Source organism: Trachemys scripta, chromosome 2 (assembly GCF_013100865.1).
Source record: "Trachemys scripta elegans isolate TJP31775 chromosome 2, CAS_Tse_1.0, whole genome shotgun sequence".
Classification (NCBI taxonomy): Eukaryota; Metazoa; Chordata; order Testudines; family Emydidae; genus Trachemys; species Trachemys scripta.
Window position 1 is genome coordinate 22,616,779 of NC_048299.1, and position 22,099 is coordinate 22,638,877.

A 22,099-nucleotide genomic window follows, 5' to 3' on the forward strand; every position below is an offset into this window, starting at 1 on the left:
CCAGGTTGGTAGGTTCGGAAAGCCCACAGTCCAAGTTGCATCCGGGGGACCCTGTCACAGCTGGGGGTCCTTCTATATATACCCAGCACAGGAACAGGGAGTTCCTTGAGCAACTGAGATCCATCCTGCTCCTGCAGACTCTGGCTCTGACCATTAGGTCTGTCTGCTTATGACTCTTTGCCAGCTCACAACATGCAATGACAGCAGTGTTCCTCTTTCAGAGCTACCTTGGTTACGATAATGTCAATAATAAAGCCAGCAGGTATTTTACAGTATTGCTTCCCGGTTCTTACTTTTCCTCTGGTAGGCCCAAAGAATTCTGTTAGGACAGGGACTTGCCTGAAGAGTCTCTGCTGTGTACAGAGCTGCTATGCTATGATAGGACCGAAGGCAGGCCTGTACAGAGCTGTTAACTTGCTGCCACGCTCTGCAATGCTGCCATGTCAGCTGTTCTGAGCCAGAAACTAAAGTCATTTCTGCTGCCAGCTGAGAACGACCGGCACAATTTATAGGGAGAGCTAACTACAGGGAATACTACGCTGGCTACATCTTCACTGCAGAGTTAACTCAAGTTACCTACACTTGAAGTGAGGGGGGCTCCAAAGCAGCAGCACCAGTTAACTGAACAGCCCAGCAATCACAGCAAATCACGGAGAAGTAAGAAGTGCCCGTCTCTATTGAGCAGGTGTATAGCTCAGACTAACTAGTGCCCCACCTAAAATGACTGTGTCCCATCTATACATTGATTGCCCTGAGGGTAATCCACAAAGAACCTCTTTTTTTTTTTTTTTTTTACCACTGAACAGTACCTAATCAGTAATCAGAGAGGTGAGCTGCTATTTAGATGTTCTGTCTTGAAATGGGAACCTTTTCCTCCTCACCTCTCAAAGAAATAAACATTTGCTAGCAGAAAATAGCACTACAAATGTGAAAGGTGCCTATTCCGGAGCAGACCATTCAAACGGCAGCTGTGATCAGTAGAGGAGAGGCTGACAATTTTTCTCTTGCATTTCTGAAAACACTGACCAAACTCCAAAAAGTTTGGACACAGGTTGTGGCTGATGATATTTGCATTTTGATGTCAGCTTAGAAGAGATGGTGTTTGGGGAACTTTTCCCTGGAGAGTAGGTGAACATCTATATGGAGAAGTGATGGGTCATGGAGATCACTGCCTTTTGAGTCCAGTTCACTGGAAGATGGATTGGCTTATATGGCCTCCTGGTAAGGCTGGCCCTTTTCCGCTGCTTTTGTGCTGAGGTTGGGTTCCTGATCTGAGGATCATACTGTGATGCAATGTCTGTTCCTCAGGTGACCAAACCTGAACCCAGAAAAGTTTGGCTTAGTTCTACTAACTCTAGCAGGGCTGGTTTGATCAGGCTGCCTCCTGCAGAACAGCTCAGTCAACGGGAGGAAACAGAGCTCGGAGCTTGCATTTTCATTGAAGATGGGGTAAAAAGATCAGTAGCTGGAGCCTTGAGTTGTTAAAATCACAACTCCATCTGTGAAGTACATGAATTCAAGGTTCCATGTGAATTGTATCTTTCCATGTGCTCTTCTCTTCCCTTTCCCCATTCCAATTGAAAAATCCAATTCACATCACACCTCTAAATTACCCACAAATTCAATGACCCAGCTCATATGGTTGCATGTGGCTCCAGTTCAGATGGGAGCTCTATTGAATGTGTGTGCATCAGAGTTCCAGCACAGCTGTAGGTTAATAGACAAGCAGGAGGAAGACCCCATGGAGCACATGCAATGGTGTGTTTCAGACCTAAAGGGAGTGGGGATAAAACACGAGCTGGGCTATCAAGGAGTCAATGGCACAAGGCATGTTAGCAAGAGATAGCAAAGCAGCCCAGGGGAGGAGAGTGGAGGCAGCCCTCGGGCAGATTCTGATTCTATCTATCTGTGTCAATCCCTGGAGAGAGAGAGAGTGCACACTTTGGAAGAAAGATGGCCGTTGAGGCAAAAACTTGCCAGAGGTAGAGAGTTTGGGAAGTTAAGGATTCACTGACTCAGGGTTTTTTTTTTGAGTGATTCCTTTTACTTCAAAGGAGGCTCATGAAAACAATTAACAAATCAAAGAAGCTGCAAGACACATCAATGACCTGATTATTCTATAGTTTCCCAGGTGGTGAAAGGTGTAATGTATGCACTGTATTCTGTATAAACCAGTGGAGTATGTTGCAAAAAAATAGTGCTGGGATACTGCCCCTAAGCACGGTCACTAGGTCCAGGGATGATAGCAGCTGTCTGTACAATAGGCACAACTAAAACAAAGTGAGAGGGGGCACTGGAAAAGGAGAGCTGGTCACAAGGTCCTCTGTGTATGTAGAAGGGTCAACATGAGAGTGTGTGAAAAAGTAGTTGGAGGAGGTTGGAAAGATTGCCCACTGGTTAGGGCACAAGCATAGGATTTGGAGACCTACATTCAAGTGCCTGCTCTTGTAGGCCCAAAGAGGAAGCTAGTTGAATAGAAATTAAAAGGTACAGTCACAAAAGTGAAGTGCCTGCATGCAACTTTTAAAAAACACCACAACAGAGGCTCAAATTAAATGTATATCCCCAAATAATAATAATAATAATAAAAAACATAGTAAGAGAACCAAAAAAAGTGCCACTGTGGCTTAACAACAAAGTAAAAGAAGCAATTAGAGGCAAAAAGGCATCCTTTAAACAACTGAAAGTTAAATTCTACTGAGGACAATAGAAAGGAGCATAAACTCTGGCAAGCCAGGCGTAAAAGTATAATTAGGCAGACCAAAAAAGAATTGAAAAGCAACTAGCCAAAGATTCAAAAACCAACAGCAATTTTTTTAAAGTACATCAGAAGCAGGAAGCCTGCCAAACAGTCAGTGGGGCCACCTACCTCACAGGGGTGTCACAAGATAAACACATTAAAGGCAGTGGGGCGCTCTGATACAATGATAATCAAGGGCCATATAAATAGGTTACATAAATAAGCAACTTTACAATCACACAGCAAGGGTACATTATATGGGAAGCGTTAGCTACTGCAAGCTGCACTGCACTGCTTTCTATCAACCCATATGTGTCCTTTTGACAGAGAGATGCTTTGTGCCTATCTGTATTGGATCAGTTTTCCCTATAGACCTAGTCATCTCTTCTTTATAGCTGAGTGATATGAAGGTTGGAGCCTGGTATCCAAAATATGAAGTACTTGTTTCAAACTGTTTGTGTTTGGGTACTTAGCTAGACAGTATACCTGGTCATTTACCGTCAGATTGCCCCACTGGCTTTTCACAATGTCAAAACCTTTCCTATTGCAAATTCTGAGTCCACCATGGGGATGTGTAGCATACGTATGTTGTGCAGAATTTGGATTTCATTGAATGGTCCACAATGCTATCCAGGACTTTTCCTGGGTGGTTATCATTAATCAGTCAACACTGAATTTCATGTGCCATCAACTTTGTTGGGGCTTTCTGGAGTCCCTCCTAGTCTTCTCTAGTCCTGACTAACCTAAATAATTTTGTGTCACTTGCAAATTATGTCACTGACAGACACAAAAATAGATACTCCTCTTTTTTGGATCACTGACAAATATTGTAAACAACACCAGTTCCAATATGGAACCTAAGGGCACCAACTGCTGCTAACCATTTGTCATGTTGAAAATTGACTACTTATGCTTTGTTTTCTCTTTTAACCAATTTCTAATTCATGACAATTCTTTATTACTAAGTAGTCATGTAGTAATCTGATCAGAAGTAATATCTGGTGATGGACTGTGTCAAAGGCTTTTGGAAAGTCCAAATAAATTAAGTCAACTAATTCTCCTTTGGGGCCAGTCCCCACCCGCCCCGCCACACACCACTGAAGTCAATGGTCATCTCTCCTTTGACTGCCATTGGCTTTGGATTAGGCTATTGATCACCATTTTGTGTACACACCAAGATTTTTCTTGACAGAAGACATGCTGGTTTGTTCCTATTAAAACATGTTTTTCATAACAGATTTTTATAATATTTTTAAAATGGTTTCAGCAAATTTATCTGGCCCTGAAGTATGACTGGTCTTTAAATACCCAGATCACCCCAGTCCTTTATTTAAATGTAGTGTGGTGCTGGCAGCTGGCCAGCTCAGGTCAAGATTTCAGAGAAGTGTTAAGTGTACCACTTCACTGGTGGGTGAATTTCAAAGGAATGTTAAAATGTCCTATTGTATATCTAGGCACTTCACTTATTAGAATAGATGTTAATTGTATTTGTCTTCATCTACCTACATCCTGTTGAACGTATATAAGTGTAACTCAATTAACCTGTTGTTGCTATATCCTTTTTTATGTCCTGTAACTCTGTAATTACTTTTATACAACTCTACTTAATTAACATTAGGTCAAAAGGCCTGTATTTACATGTTTAGATGTGAAGTTACTTGATGTATAAAATCTAATGAAGAATTGTTCCTGGCTATCACATTATGCTTACATTATCTCTAAATGGCCCATCGACCGGAACTGAAGCCTTAAAACTTTGTATGAGAAGGTTGTTGATTTCTAAGCATGGGTCATTATATGAAGAACAGTGGAAGATCCATAGACTTTGTCTACTTTTAGTCAACAAAGCGATGCCCAGGTGGTGACAAAAATGTTTGCTAAATTGTTTTCAGCTATAAAAAGGCACACTGGGAGCGATTCCATATCTCTGACCCATCTGAACGCTGACAGGGGGGTTCCAGATGCAAGACAGAGGTCCCCAAAAGCCATTTTGGGAAACCCTGAGGAACTTATGGAAAACTAGCAGACATTACATCTCTGCATCATTTGGACTACAAACTCTAATTCACCTGTAATGTATTTTATCTGCTTGAATCTCTCAATGACTCTCATTTCCTCTTCTTACCTAATAAATCTTTAATTTACTAAAGAAATTAGCTGTCAGCGTTGTCTTTGGTGAGAGCTGAAGTACACCTTAACCTGGGGTACGTGATTGGCCCTTTGGGGCTGGATGAACCTAATGTGTGATGAATATTGTTGTTAATAACCTTTCATCATTAAGTCCAGCTTGTCTTAGTGGTAAATCATCTGTAGTGCCTAAGGGGATTGCCTGTGGCTCCATGGTGAGACAGTATTCCAGCGGCGCACATTTGTTACTGGCTTGGTGAAATCTAATTATAGAATATACCACCAGTTTGGGTGTCTGCCCTGTTTTCTGACAGTCTGATCAGAGATTGGCCCCTCAGTTGTGAGCCACATACCAGGCACTGTGACAGATAGGTTAACTTTTATTACCCTCCTAGTCTCTTTTTCTATAGCCCTTGGTATTGCTGCTTATAGCAGCTTTACCTGCCTTTTCATTTGTTCTCTCCAGAGCTGCTTACTCTCCTCAAGTGTCAATACTGGCAGATTGTGGTATCTTGAGGGAAAGGAAAGTTACTTACTTTATCTGTAACTGGTGACTAAATTAACTGCTTCTCTGAAGATATTATCCTGACAGGATTATCATTCACCCTCAGACTTTGGGGTTTATCTTTATGTACAGCGAATCAGCATTTACACCTTGTATCTTATTTTTGTTGAGGCTCATTTTTTGGCCATGATTACACTGGTTTATCATTTGGGAGCTTCACCTCCAGAACTGACAGGAATGTCTGGGAGCCAGTATTAACACACATGGCAGGCGGTGGAACATGGTGGCTGAGGGGAGAATGGCCTGCACTTTATCCTACCACTGCTGTCCTCAAAGGATCAAAGTTCTGTAAGAGCTGAGAGAGTTCTGCTGGTCTCATGCTAAAGAATCAGGAGTCAGAATCCTGATGGAGTTATATCTTCAGAATTACAAGTAAGTGATTGTCCCTTCTTGGTAGAAGATACATCAACAATCAGAACAATTCAACCCTGATCTAGGAAAAATACTGATGCCATTCTACAGATTTACTCTCTTCTGCTCTGATCACTCATTGTCTCATTTCAGTCATGCTCAAGAGGGATTCGCTTGATCTTTCCTCCTTCAGCTACAGCCTGCATTACAGCCATTAGTTACAAACACCTGGGTTATGTCTCCACTAGAGAGCTTATGCCAACGGGAGAGAGCTGTCCCGTTGACATAATTAATCCACCTCCAATGGGCGGCGCTAGTTATGTTGGTGGTAGTAGTACTGTGCACACTACCAATTATGCTGATGTAACTTATGTTGAGCAGGGGATGGAATATTCACACCCCTGAGCTACATGAATTTTGCAGACATAAGTGGTAGTATAGACATAGCCCCAGCGTCAAACTTTTACATCTGTCTTTAATTCTTACCTAGTGCCATCCATTTTAAGAATATGGTTGAGTACATGCAAACTTATCTTTTCTCTTACCATAACAAGGGAAATAAGAAGGGGATTTGAGGGTGCTGTGGAAGTCACGGTGGATAATGCAGGAAATTTTTAGGAGATCTGAGGAATGGATTTCACGCACTCCACATATCGATAAAGGCTTATCATATTCCTACTCAAACCATAAAGCGCATGGCGAGACACTGTTTTTAAACATTAATGTATCTTTAGAGAATAATCACTGGTGTTTGAGGGCTTGTGCTAGCTCTTTGTTGTATAAAAAAGAAACAAAATTCATCTTGGTTTTCTTGTCATTACTGGATAAAAGAGGCTATTTCTTTAGTAAAAAAACAGAGGGATCTAAATGATAAACACTATAAAATGCTTGTCTTCCCAGATGTCTTTAGGATAGTGTGAGCTAAAAGGAAATGCTTGTCTAACGTAAGGACAGTCTTTGGCAATCTTTGAGCAATTACATCTCTTTTGTGATGTCAGAAGCTTTTAGAACAGGGAAGAGAGGTAAGTGATCTAGTGCTTAGAGCGGTGGACTGGAAATCAGGACTTGGTTCTATTTTTAACTCTGCTACTGAACCACTCTGTGAACCTCTTTGTGTCTCAGTTTTCCTACCTGGAAAATAATGGGTGCAATAATCTTGCCAAACTAATAGTTGTTTTTGAGTTTTTTTTAAAGGGCACCATCCAAGTGCCAAATATTATATTATCAATACCCCAATTTTTATAAAGTGAAGCTTCTTGGAAGCACAATTGTTGAAAAGAAAGAGTTTTTATCAGCTGTTGAAGCAATGTGTTTATTGAAGTGATCTATGCACCAAATGGACTTGTACTTCCAAGCCTCAATTTGGCAGCATTTCTATAATCGGTGTTGGAATTCAGCTGTCAAACAATCCTCCTCTCATGTGAGGATGGGAGGAGGTGTTTCTTCTTGAATTACTAGCTGATCCCCCAGAATTCCAACACTGCCTGCATGTCTTCAAGTGGAAACAATGGAGACAAATCAATAGAAAGAGAGGTCATAAAGGGAGAATGTCATTATGGGTAACATTGTACAATTTTATTATTGTGCTTTTATCGAAACTTCACCTGCCCATTTGTTGGGGGGTTTGTTTGAGCTGCATTAATGGATGCACCAATGCAAAATTGTATAGTGGAATTTGCAAATGCTTCTGCAAAGATGAAGAGGTCAAAATTTGCCTGAATCTGAATATGTTACCCCAAATTTGACTTAGCTCTGCAAGCAAAGCAATGCTAAGATGGACAAATTAGACTCAAAGCCAAATCCTGTCCTTAGATCTTCATGCCTCATTTTGACAGAAGTCAGGGGAATCCCAACATTCTCAGACATCGGAGGGCAGAATTCAGACCTTCAAATTCTTTTGGTAATTCTTGAGAACAACCTACATTTTAAAAATTGACTAGTCATTTTTGTGCCTAAATTCTTGGGTGCCCAATTTGAGGCAGCTTTAAGAGGCCTGATTTTCAGAAGACGCTTTCTGAAAATAAGGTCTATTTAAGGGGCTCATGTTGAGCAGCAAAAATGTGAGGCACCAAAATCAATGGTCACTTTTGAAATCCTAGGCACTTTCTATTCTTAAATATCTATTTTCTAAGCAAATATTATTCCTCCTGACTTTAGTTACCATGCGCCTCATTACCAGAGACTTGAAATTAGTTTTTTGTTTGACTTTTTGACATTTTCTTTCTCTTCTTTATATTTTCATGACACCACAACAGAATATAGAAATAAATAATAAATTAATACATAGCTCTTGTATAGCACTTTTCATCAGTAGGTCTGAAAGTGCTGTATAAAGGAGGCCAGGATCATTATCCCCATTTTACAGATGAGGAAGCTGAGATACAGGGAGTTGAAGTATCTTGCCTAAGGTCCCCAGCAGGCCAGAGCAGAACCAAGAATAGAACTCAGGTCTTCTGAGTCCTAGTCCAGGACATCTTTCCACCTTCTACAAACTAGGACCAATATTACTACCAATAGGAATGTTTGTTTGTTTTATTTCAGCTCAGTAGGCTTGATGTTCCACACATCATTACAGGTGTGAAACTTTCCATTCCCAGGAAAATAATATTTAAAAATGAATACATATGTTTGTAAAGTGGGGTTTGGGAGAAGCACCACTCTCCAGCTATACCACTGACTGGCTGTGTGAGGTTGATCAAGTCTCTCCTCTCTGTGCCTCAGTTTTTTTGCCTGCAACATGGAGATTAAGATACTTTGAACAAGGGTGTTGTGTGACCCAAGGCAGGTCACATCACCTTTCTGTGTTCCTGTTTCCCCTTCCATTCATTTCTGTCTTGTCTGTTCCATAAGTTCTTTCAGGCAGGGACTGTTTGTCACTATGTATATGTGCAGCATTTAGCACAATGGGACACTGGTCTCAGTTGGGGCCTCTAGAAACTACTGTGCTTTTGAGATCTCTGGAAGAAAATCATCATATAAGAACTAGGTAATAATAATAATAATAATACAATTAATAATAACAACAACAAGCTGTTTGCAAAGTGCTTTGGGATCGCTGGATGACAGACGATTTTTGATAATCACGGGGAACTATTATGATTGTACAATCTAAACCCTGAGAAGGAAACGGCCAAACCCAGTCACAGTTGCTGGTGATGCTCCACTCCACCAGAGGACAACAGCTGGGATGATCTCCCAGATCTTTACATGAAAGATGTTTATTTACTAGGGCCTGTGGGATTTTCTTCCAGCACAGCCACTGAGCTGCAGGCAGGCACGGAAGTCTCATGACGCCTCAACCAGCTTTCATTTCCATCCATACAGTTTCCATCCCAACACATACATACAGAGATCCAGACAGACTCACACCCCTATCATCTGTGCTTTCTAGTCAAATATGTTATCCACAAACAAAGGAACAAAGATCTGTCTTAAAAAAAAGGGGAGGGGTAGGGTTGGGGGAGTAATGGCTCTTACAGTCAGTTGTGATTTCGTAGGGGGAGTTGAGGCGTGCATCTCCGCAGGGTGAAGTGCTCACATACAGATGGAACAGAATGTTTTCTTTCAGCCTGTAGCCTCCCTCTTTTAATCGCACGAAGACTGATCGCTCCCAGTCCTCTCGCCGTTTGCTATGATCACAAAAGAAGTTCCGGGTCATTTGTTACATTCCAAATCAGAAACATTTCTGCTCTCTCAGTGGTGGCTTTGTTTCTCTTTGTTTCCTTTGGGGTTTTTGTTTGTTTGTTTTATTAGCACCTTTCATCATATTTTGGCTAGTGTCAATGGTGGAAAAATAATTAGCTGCTCTAAGTAAATGAGGTGCTCAAAAGGTCCTGGAACTGTCGATGTGTTTCTTGGCTTGCTTAGTTGGAATTTATTCTAATGATAGAGGGTATCTGGACGTGCAAATATAGTACATAAATCTCACTGTTACTGATGGGACTTATGTGCACATATCAAAGGAGAACAGCTCCCTTAGGTTTAACAAATTATCCCTATTCATCACACCCCTAAGCATGTGCTCAGATCCCACTGAAAGTCAAGGTGACTTAAGCACATGCTTAAATGCTTTGCAGAATTGAGGTCATACAGCAGTGCCCTGAATTTATGAGCAGAAATCCTGAAAAGAAAATAACAGATTTCAGACATCCAGAAACAGTCTTCTGTTTTCTTCCCTATTCATCCATAGCCAAGTGTGAATGCTAAAGGAACCCCCTCTGTAACTGACCTCTGATTCTTGACTGACAGTGGCTCTCTTATCTGTTTTGAAATCTTTGGAAATCACAAGTTACCTGGAGTAATGAAGAAAGAACCTGGGCCCTCTGCACCAAAACCACAGACCTCTACTACTTGAGCTAAAATACTAATTCTTGTTTGAAGTGCTGTTGTAGCGGTGTTGGTCCCAGGGTATGAGAGGGACAAAGTAGGTGAGGTGATATCTTTTATTGGACAAATTTCTGGTGGTGGAAGATACAAGCTTTTTGAGCTACACAGCACTTCAGACACTCTGCTTCCTTTCCCAGACCTACCTAAGAGCTCTGTGTAGCTCGAAAGCTTATATCTTCCAGCAACAGAAGTTTTCCAATAAAAGATATCACCTCACCTACTTTGTCTTGCTAACAAAACTAATTCAGTTAGGTAGTAGCAGTAGTAAGCTCTTATCTTCTAAGTGGCTTTGCAGCTAGAAGGGGACACATTACACTTAGCCTACCTGTCACCAGGGCCGGCTTTAAGCCGATTCGGCCGATTCCCCGGAATGGGGCCCCGTGCCTAAGAGGGCCCTGCAATGTCCGGGGCTGCCAGCAAAGTGGAAAAAAAAAAAAAAAAGCTGTGTCCTGCTTCTCCCCCCTCCCTCCAGTGCTTGCACCACCATACAGCTGATGGAGGAAGAATGTGGCGTGCTTGGGGAAGAGGCGGGGCCAGGGCGGGGATTTGGGGAGGGATCCAATGGGGCAGTGAGGGGGTGGGGCTGGGGGCGGGGCCAGGGCAGGGATTTGGGGAGGGATCCAATGGGGACAGAGAAGGAGTGGGTTGGGGGCGGGGCCAGTGCAGGGATTTGGGGAGGGATCCAATGGGGCAGGGAGGGGGCGCAGTCGGGGCGGTGTTAGGGTGGGGGGGGGGCGTAAGACAATTCGCGTTCCGGTGTGAGGCCCCGCACCTGCTAAAGCCGGCTCTGCCTGTCACCCTAGCAAAGGTTGCCAGGGAAGGCAAGTTCCTCTCACTAATGTGGTTTAAAATGAGCAAGTTTTATGGCTGTTTTCCTGTGCAGCATCCCAGGTGATTTCCCTTTGGATTGTCTGAAGGCAGTGATGATTTTTTTGACAGACAGTCGGATCACACACCATATAGTGATGAGGATTATAATTTTTAGGGTGATAATGTGATTAGTGTAGCTGAGAAATGACAAGCTTCTCACACTGTGATCACACCTCTGCCCTCAAATACACCCAGTGAAGTCAATGGGTAGTATGTATGCATACCCTGAGACCAGAACCGGGTCTGTATGTGGAAGATTCTCCTACATGGAATAAAAAGAAGAACAGGTTAAAGTGTTCTCCCACTGGTTTTTGAGTATTTTGATTCCTGATGTCAGATTTGTGTCCATTAATTCTTTTGCGTAGAGACTGTCCGGTTTGGCCAATGTACATGGCAGAGGGGCATTGCTGGCACATGATGGCATATATCACATTAGTAAATGTGCAGGTGAACGAGCACACATCACTGAACAAAACCACTAACCCAGGAACCTATCCTTGTAACAAACCCCGATGCCAACTCTGTCCACATATCTATTCAAGCGACATCATCATAGGACCTAATCACATCAGCCATACCATCAGGGGCTCGTTCACCTGCACATCAACACTTTAACCTGTCTGGTCATTCAGTGACAGACCTGCGGGTGGCTATATTACAACAGAAAAACTTCAAAAACAGACTCCAACGAGAGACTGCTGAGCTAGAATTGATATGCACACTAGACACAATCAACTCCAGTTTGAATAAGGACTTGGAATGGCTGAGGCATTACAAACATTGATTCTATCTCCCCTTGTAAGTATGCTCACACTTCTTATCAAACTGTCTGTACTGGGCTATCTTGATTATCACTTCAAAAGTTTTTTTTCTCTTAATTAATTGGCCTCTCAGAGTTGGTAAGACAACTCCCACCTGTTTATGCTCTCTGTATGTGTGTATATATATCTCCTCAATATATGTTCCATTCTATATGCATCCGAAGAAGTGGGCTGTAGTCCATGAAAGCTTATGCTCTAATAAATTTGTTAGTCTCTAAGGTGCCACAAGTACTCCTGTTCTTCTTTTTGCGGATACAGACTAACACGGCTGCTACTCTGAAACCTACATGGAACAGGATTTCTGCCCATCTAATCTGAAATGTGGGCAATCCTTTTGTGCAGGGTAGTTCTGATGCTCTGCCTACGCTTGGTGTAACTGGGATGCCTTTTTTTCCAAGATGGGAACAGGATTGTTCCTTGCTGGGCCTGCTTGTTTTTTCCCAGTGCTCTCTGTGCACCATTAGAGCTGTTTGGCTGTCACTCTTCCATGGTTTGGTTGTTTTGTCAGTTTTTGAGGCTATGATGCGTTTTCTGTCAGGTGAAATTTACAGGCACATTACCCTGCCTGTAGGAAAAGTGAACCACAAGGTTTCCTGAGGAGAGACCGCCACATGCAGCTCTCTCATTTTTCTTCCTGCTTTGATGGAATTTCCCAACCACACTAATTACATTATTGCCCTGATAGAAACCTCTGAAATAATAAAATACCTATAAGGCCTGCTGCTTGGACTTCAGAGAAATCACTGTTGCCTTTAAATAATTCACTACAAAATCAGTTGAGAGACTGCAGAGCAGCGCAGTCTTAATGCCTGCTATTATTATGTAAAACTCAAGGGGGGGGCAAGAGAGGGGGAAAGAAAGCTTGTGCTACTTAGAAACAGTTGCTAGGTTGCTAGGTAGAGTAGTAGGTATTTTGGAATCGTCCTTTACTGGGCTGGATTAAGTGAGTTCATCATCACCCAGCCTGTTCTATTATTTTTCACTGATTAACCCTATTCCTCTTCCATTCCCTGAGTATCAAAAAGTGTCTATGGCTAATGGGAGATATATAGCTGCTTTAAAAATAGTCAGCAGAGCTGGAGGGCAGTGCAGCCTGGGTCTTGCTCCAGGATTCTGAAAGCATTATCATCTCCAGGCTCCTAACCAGCCCGTGGGGTCATATTTCTAGGGTTGATCTTGAACTCAGATCTTTCCCTGCATGGTAGGTGAGCATCTCTAATACTGAAACAACTATGATTCTCTTTTTAATGAAAACTGGGAGCAGAATGACTGGGGTGGATTCCCTGGGCACCATGCATACTTGTGCTGGGTCCAGGCACAGGTTTATCCTTGTGCTCTCAGTGTGCTAGGACTAGGGGATTCCAGAGCCAAAAGTGATGCTCATAAGAATGGGACAGTGGGAGAACACTATACCTTATCAAATGCACTTCTTCTCCCAGAGACATTGGGCCAGATTCCCTATTACCTAGCCCCTGGCATAGTCATTTACACCTGTGTAGTGTGAGTGCACAGAGGGTTTAAAATATTAGAAAGTCAGCATGTGGTTTACAGCTACTTTGCACAGGCACAGATAACTACCCAGTGAAGAATGAAGTCCATTGTATTGGCACAAGCATCATGACTTCAGGATCTGCTATCAGTATAACAGTTCCAGTGCAGGTAGTGGCTAAAAGGTAGACTCTATTCCTATGCATTTCATTGTTATGCACTCTCTTTCTTTCATATATGGTATCTGGGATGTGAAGGAAGGCCTGCAGGTGAGCAGAATTGGTAACAGCAAAATAGCAGAAGTTGGGAATTTTGACACACACTTCCTATTTTCATTGTTTAGGCCCTGATTCAAAAGAATGTTCTTAACTTTAAACATGTGCTCAAGCCTGTCCTTATTCAGCAGGACACTTAAGCATGTGCTTCAAGCTGACTTCATAGGGATTTAAGCATGTGCTTAAGGTTAAGCACATGTTAAGTACTTTGCTGAATCAGGTTCTTACTCTCTGAAAAAATTATAGGAGCTATTTTGGGCAAATAATGCTTGTAAAATGTAGGTAAGGGAAGTCTGTAGACCAATTACAGCACTATAAATGTGTATGGTCTCCCACAGGTACCTTAATAGCAAGCTTAACAGAAAAGCAGTCAAGTCCGTTAAGAGACCACTGGGATGAAAACAAGGTATGAGTTAAATTTATGGCTAAGTGGCTGGTTTTATTGCAGCTAATTTCATTTGATTGGATGAAAATTACTACATGCTTCATCATGTATAAGCTAAAGTGTAGTTTGGATAGAGGCTGCAATCTGATTGGCTGAAAATGCATTAGCTCCCAATGCAGCTTATCTCCCGGGGAACTGCAAAGCCTTTTTACTAGCAAGGTCACTATGCCATACCAATATTTTCAACAGGCAGATAATAGTTTTATTAAGGGTGATCTGTAAAGAATGAAAATATAGAGCCTGATTCTCCTTCTCACAAACTAGTGTAAATCAGAAGTAACTTCACTGAAGTCAATGCAGTTCACGGGTATAAAACAGTTTTTGTAGCCTTTCTTCATTCTTTATGATGTATAAAGAAGGCCTCCAAAAAGGTTTTTTTTGTTGCTTTTTATTTTTACATTGGAAAAGTCTGGTCTTGGTGGGATTGTGACTGTCACAAATAAAATAAAATAAATCTGAGCAGCCAAGAATTTTTGTAACATCTATTTAATTCAAACTTCTGACAAACTTTGAGAGAAAATTTCTGTTTGTGAAAAATTCAACTATCTCTTCACTTGAGAAATGAGAAAGCTCCCATTCCAGGCCTCTAATGATCAAAAACCTCAACAACAACAAAAGACAACAAACGGAACTGGCATTTCTAATGTCAAAAACAAGAGGAATTAAAAATATGTATTTGTAATTTAAATCATTTTTATAATTTTGTAGTTGTATCAAATATAGAAGATAGTATGGTGTCCTTGTTCACTTATCAATTCCTCTTCCATCCCTATTGTTGCTTCTTCATGCATCCCTGTTCCCGCTTTTTTGAAGCCCATCTATAGACTATTAGACAAAAATCTGAGTCTGCAAAGCACTTAAGCATGTGTTAAAGTCTCATTGAAGTCAATGGAGTTATGTCAATTTACTTCTACTAAGGATCAGGTCCCACTATTAAGAAAACAGAGTACTGTTAAAAACTCATAAAATAAATTCACCAGGGGTGAAGTCCAGCCCTCATAGACAAAATTGAGTAGCTGAGCTGGGTGGTGGACAGACGGGTGATGAAGACTGTAGGGTAGCCACCAAAGCACTAACGTGTCCTTTCCATAGGGAAGGATGGGAGCATTTATGTAGCAGAGAATCATCTGTCTTGTCCCTAGTCTGCCCATGGATGGGGTGCAGGGAATCATTCTTGAGCTGAGCTCTGCAAATGGCATATGTCTTCACTGCGCTGAGTCGACTGCTGCCATTCCCCCGTCGACTCTGCCCGCGCCTCTCGTGGCGGTGGAATACAGGAGTTGATGGGAGAGCGCTTGGGAGTTGATTTATCGCATCTAGACTAGACACAATAAATCAACCCCCGCTGGATTGATCGCTGCTCGCCGATCCGGCGGGTAGTGTAGACATACCCTCAGAAATGCTTTAGTCTTTGGGGCCTAATCCAAAGACCTATGAAGTCAATGGGCGTTTTTCCATTGACTTTAATAGGCTTTGGATAATACCCTGTGAAGACAAAAAATGGAGGGTACAACTTACAACTGAGGGTTTTTGTTGTTGTTGTTTCTTTGGATCTTTGTGATAAAAATATACGCTACCCACCCACAGCTTCAGCTCCTTATTTGTTAGTTTCTTGTAGGCATCTTGCTAGATACACCCATGGATAACACTTAGCACAATGGGGCCATGAGCCCTCATTGAGGCTTTTAGGGATTACCAAAATGCAAAAGAGTCTGTCCAGAGCAGAGATCTGCAGAAAGTAGGGTCTTACAGATCAGCTCAGAAAGGGTGTGTAGAAGAGATAGACAAGGATGCCATCAAGGCTGAGGCTGGTATTGTTGTGGCAGCAGAAGGGGAACTTGTTAAGAGACAGGAATGGATAATTAATGACTATAAAAATGAATAATCTAAAAACCAACTGCAAGGGCAAGGCTGAAGACACTAGCAACAAAGAGGCACCCACATCAGAATCATTTCCAGTAACTTTGCCTGCTATTACATTTTAAACAGAATAAAGAAGGAGCAATAATATCTACCAGTAGTTCTTTCATAGCAGGTCTGCTATATTGTTAACAGGCAGTGGTTCTCTAGCAAGCCAATGAATGCGTTAATGATCAATGTAGTTCAAGTGTGTGTGTGTGTGAGTGAGAGAGAGAGAGAGAGATGTAAATAATTTTCCTGAGGTAACTCAGTTTCAGCAAGGAAGGAAAATGCCTGCAATAAGAATCTCTGACCAGCGAGGGTTATTATTAGGCCTGTGGTTAAAGAATTTGCAGAAAATCATCAGACTTCATAAAACTTGACTTTATGATTCATATCTAATAGCTGCTGAAGGAAAATCAGCTGGAATGAAAAAGCTCATAACCCAAAACAATAGACTATCTAACTCTGCTTTCCTTGGTAGAGTATATTGGCCACTCATCAGCCAAAGACTCATAAACAATGATGTATAGTCAGGCATCTAGAGGACAGATCTGTTCCACAGAAGACCATATAATATTTCCCAGGCATCAACAAAATTCAGTTTACCTTAGGTGTAGCTCCAGCTGAGAATAAAGGAAATGAACAAATGCTCTCCTTGCCAGAATTTCTGCATGGCAGTCGTTGACCACACGCCCTTGATCGTTAATGTATTCTCCGTTTATACATTTGGTACCCGATGACAGCACAATAACCTGAGCCTGCCTGATGTCCAAGCCTGCAGAAAGGAAAACAAAAGAGTTGTAACTTGCCTGAGGGTTAGCAAGACATCGTAATTGTTAAAGTTCCTGCAGCCCCCATTTTGATGTGGCAGCTGAGACAGCCCTAATGGGATACTGATGAAAATGATTATATGGCTTTTGGAATATGCAGTACCCTCACATCTCAGCGCTATTAGAATAATACAGGCTCTATTTCAGTCTGCACTGCTAATTCCTGGATAAAAGCTTGCCACAAAGTTTACTTGTTAAATCAATAACTACATCATAGAAAAGCACATGCTGTAAGTAGGTAATAAAGATCTCCCGCAGTGCTGATAAATGGCTGGGGTTTTATGAGCTGCTGAAGACATTTTCTGATGGGAACACACACTCCCTATAATGTTAGCTTTCATCACTAGTGTACTGGAAGTGCTAAATAAAATGCAAGTAACACTTCTGGAGCTTCTCTTCTTTAAAAATCTCAGAGAACAAAGAGATCCTACTTTTTGTCTGGTTTCCTTCCCTACCCGCCCATGCACCTCTACATCAGTGCTTCCTATATTGAGACCCACAGGGTTCTGAAATGGACACTCTGATCAGACTTAGATGGAACGTTGCTGGCTGGGACCTACTACAGTCTCCCTGGGCTCCTCTCAATATTAAAGGGAAGGAAGCTGTGGTCGCTTCTTTTTCATTCAAAATAGCCACAACCTGTAGATCTATGAGGTGAAATCCTGGCCCCATGGAAGTTGAAGGCAAAACTCCTGTTGACTTCAATGGAGCCAGGTTTCACTCCTAAAATGTTGTTCTCCAGGACAGGAGTGTTATTTTCCAGTACAGCCCTGGGAGAACAGTTTAAAAATGCATTGAACCAAAGCCCACTTAAGTGATTGCAGAGCACTTTACAGAACATGCCCCTTTTTGATTGACAGAGAAAACAAACCAACAAACAAATCTACCCCTAAAGAATGTGTTCTGGTCAAATGAGATACCATCAAAGCTTGATCAAGTATCCCAAGAACTTTAATCCATGTTTGACAGCTGCAAACAGTTATTATATATACACGCAGGGCACAGCAATCCAAAACGTTAAGATTTAACAGAGTTGTGATTAAGACAGGGAGCCTCCAGTCAGATATATCCATGCTGTGAATGGAAACAGTCTTACTGCAGGCCAAGTGCTTCTGTCTTTGAAACACTTTGCTGGAGAATGCATACTGTTCTATATGCACATTTGCTTTGTTCTCCTTTTTGTGACCTTCTTTAGGTGTGATAAGCTTTGAGATTCATCTTATATAGTCAGCTACTTAGTTGTATGCTGAAATCTATTGAGCAGTAAAACAAACAAGAAAATGCAATGATTTTCTGGATTAGAAGCATGCTGCTGAGGGACATATTCTCCCATAAGATCCCTGGGTTGGATATGAGATAAGCAGCAGTAAGTTGCAGATAAGGTAAAAGAGGAAGGATTGTTTTGTGGTTAAAGCACAGGACTGGGACTCAGGAGATGACCTGGGTTGTAGTTTTGGCTCTGCCACAGACTTCCTGTATAAACTTTACTTCTTTGTTGCTCAGTTTCCCAGTTTGTAAAATGGCAAAACTACTTCCCAAGCTCCAAAGGGTGTTGTGAAGCTTAACTCACTGTGGTTTCTAAAGCACTCTGTGATCCTCAGATGGAAGGTGCTATAGACAATAACTGCAAAGTGCACATCATTGTGGAAGTTGATTTATCTGTATTGTGATTATTAATAAATATTATTATTGTAGTTTCGAGTCTAATGACAACGTGTTTGGAAATATAAGAGACAATTTTTTCACAATCTAAAAGAGGGAGACACAAGGGAGATGTTGGAAAATGCAGTGAAGAGAAAGAATTAACAAATATTTGAGTTTGTTTTTATTGTTATTATTGATAAAAAATTGATATGGAGATGTGGCTTCCATGCTACAAAAAGGGATATTTGCAGTCTGTACATTACAACTTCTTTGACCTCAACTCTCCAAATGGGGGCACTAATGTCACAGTTAAGGCATATAGGAATTGCCCTATTGTTTCAGACCCATGGTCCATCTAGTCCATTGTTCTGTCTCTGACTGTAGCCAGGCAATTTCCTTGAAATTCAAGTCTGCTCCTAACCACTCCCATGGAGCTCTATCTCTGCTCCCTTTTAGGGCAATGCTATCAGCTGCTTTTCTCGCTTTCTCCTGGCTTTCTGCTTCCTTTTACCTTCTGACACAAACAGCTCTACCAAACAATGCCCCAGTCCCTGTGTTTGCAATCAGTCTCAGGGAAACCTTTCTATTCTTCCTTTTTCTTGCTCAGGCCTTCGCATGCGATCCAGTCAGGGCTGGTGCAACCTGTTAGGCGACCTAGGCGGTTGCCTAGGGTACTAGCATTTGGGGTGGGGGCGGCATTTTCTGCGGCGGCGACCGCAGCGGCTGGCTCTTCGGCCGCCCGGTTGTCGTCGGCATTTAGGCAGAGGGAGCTGGGGCAGGGCCACCTGCACCAAGTAAGGGGGAGGCGGCACGCAGGGGAACTCCCCGCCCCAGCTCACCTCTGCTCCGCCTCCTCCCCTGAGCATCCCGGCCTGCTCTGCTTTTCTCCCTCCCAGGCTTGCAGTGCCAAACAGCTGATTGTGGGAGAAGTGGAGCAGCGACGGTGTGCTCGGGGAGCGGGTGGAGCAGAGGTGAACTGGGGTGGGGAGCTGCCGCACGGCTCCCCGGATGGTGGGGAGAGGGAGAGTTGCCGCGGGGGCGCCTCAGGGCTGGGGGGGAGGGCGCAGGGTGGAAGTTTTGCCTAAGGCGCGAAACATCTGTGCACTGGCCCTGGATCCAGTGCCTTAGGCAGGGGCTTCTGTTCTTTTAGCTACCCTACTCCATAAAGGAGTTTAACTGCTTCTTCCATTTAGTCTGAATGAAAAGTGACTGGCGTGTCCATCAGCTTCTATGAGGTCTCTGATGAACATAGATCAGAGACACGCTCACTGGCCACCACCAACACCCTCCCACATAACAATACCTATCTCATAGAACTGGAAGGGACCCCAGAAGGTCATCAAGTCCAGCCCCCTGCCTTCACTAGCAGGACCAAGTACTGATTTTTGCCCCAGATCCCTAAGTGACCCCCTCAAGGATCAAACTCACAACCCTGGGTTTAGCAGACCAATGTTCAAACCACTGCGCTATCCCTCCCCCAGGCCACTATTGATATTAAGGAACCTTTCCCTTCTTGGGTGAATTAGCTACTGCTCCCAAGTCTCCACAGATATGGACACACTTGTCCACTCGGTGTGGTATGCCTTCACAGACCCACACATATGCCCATGTTGCTGTCACAAAGTAAACAAATATCAAGTATCACAAGTATCAAGGACATCAAGATGACTGTGGACCCCTCCTAGAGGAGCTGGCTTCCAAGATCCCACAAAATTGGCCTTGTGCATTGTTAGACATGTAGTGATCTTCCAACATGTCTTATTCCCAATGAGTGGAAATAGTACCCATGCTCCTCACTTATGTTGCAGCACTAAGACACCCAGAAAGACAGATGTACATGACTTATGCATTAGCACTGAAATAGCCACACGTCAGTGAGGAGCCAAATGGGGATAGAGCTCTGTGACCAATGTACCACTGCTGAGCACCACGTGTGAGGGAATCCGGCATAATGAAAAATACTTTTGACAATCTGACAGGTGCCTGATGCATTCAGGAGCAAGTATGCAAATGAATCCTTCTCTTGCATGCTTTATTATGTATATGTATAGAATCAGAAAGTCATTCTCTTTATATAGCCATGAACATAAGGTGAATTTGTTTACAAATACAATATGGGTTGCCCCTTGGTGAAGTCACACTTACATTCTAACGGAGGAAAGACTTGTCACATTATTATTCTGTGTAGTATTTTCAGCTGCTGAACCTAAATTTTTGGTGCCAATGATTGAGACGGGAGAGACACTTCTGTATAGTTTAACCAATATTTGTTGATTTTGCAGAATAGTTAGCTTGAGCCTTGTAGCTAAAATTTTTAGTAAGCAATCAACATTAATTATTAATTATTATTTACCACCTCTGCATTTGTTCTCGCTTAAATAATACTTGGCATTTCTATAGCACCTTCTACCTGATAATCTCAAAGTGCTTTCTAAATGTTCATTAATCTAACCCCCAAACATGCAGCAGAACAAACGGATGTTATTATCCCCATTTTACATATAGGAAAACAGAGGCACTGAGTGTGGTGGAATCCTCAGCTAGCACATCACTGGCTATTTGCCACCACCCCCTGACAGTAGCAGTACAGAGAATGGGTGGGGATTGAAAAGAGGCGGAGCTGATGTGTGGCACAATCTGACGATTCCATGCTGGTGTAATAGCTCTTTAGGGTTCCCTTAGAGCAGGGGTTCTCAAACGTCATTGCACCAGGACTCCTTTCTGACAACAAAAATTACTACATGATCCCAGCAGAGGGATCCACTTGAGCCCCACCACCCTGGACGGGGGGCCAAAGGAAACCCAAGGGCTTCAGCCCCAGGCAGGGAGCCTATAACCTGAGCCCCTTTGGCTTTGGCCCTGGGTGGTGAGGCTCGGGCTTCGGTCCTGAGCCCCTGCAAGTCTAAGCCAGCCCTGGTGACCCTATTAAAATGGAGTCATGAATCACTTTGGGGTCCCAACCCACAGTTTGATAACCGCTGCCTTAGAGGGTAGCCTCAGTCTCTATCCCCCCCCCGCAATCACTCCTATGAATGTTTGTGGGAAACCAACCAAAAAGGGTATCAAATATTTTCATAATGAATCTGTGATATTTATTCAAATGACTGTTCCACAAACATTTTCATTAGCATTATTTCTTCAGCTCTGCTTTATTTCTACTTCTCTCAGCTCTGAGAGATGCACACACAGAGCTCTCTGGACAGGAAGATATAGCTCTTGAAAAGAATCCACATCTTTGCTGATGGGAACCAAGCTAAGAGAACATCCTCAATTAAAAACCAAGCATGTACACTTTTAGCGGTTGTACACCTAGACCAGGTCCAGATTAAAGATGCCAACCATTGCTAACCCTACAGTCAGATCATTTGAAAAATAAGATGAAATGAACTTCTATATTATGACCTTGACTCCTGACCCATGAACTGTCAGAGTTCTTCAAGCATTTCTTCCCTTCACAGCCTGGCATGAAATAATGTTTGAGAAGACATTAGGGCAAAAGTAACTAGTGAGCAATTTATAAGAGGCGCCGACACTTAGGTTTCTATTATTTGCCTAAACGCTCCTAATAGTTTTCAATTTAAAAAGGAAATGGAGCAGGGGAAAGGAAATAGGGGAGCTGTGTCAGCATGTGGGCTGAAAAATGGATTCAACTCTT

General features: G+C 42.5%; 1 protein-coding gene across 1 annotated transcript in view; it reads right to left on the minus strand.

Annotated features, from left to right (window-relative positions):
• Positions 1–22,099, minus strand: part of ADARB2 (adenosine deaminase RNA specific B2 (inactive)) — a 421,252-nt gene that overhangs the window by 48,247 nt on the left and 350,906 nt on the right. Inside the window, exons 5-6 of the mRNA XM_034760060.1 lie at positions 16,577–16,745; positions 9,261–9,412 (exon numbers count right to left, since the gene is read on the minus strand). Coding sequence (XP_034615951.1) covers positions 9,261–9,412; positions 16,577–16,745 — 321 coding nt within the window. The remainder of the gene's footprint in view (positions 1–9,260; positions 9,413–16,576; positions 16,746–22,099) is intronic.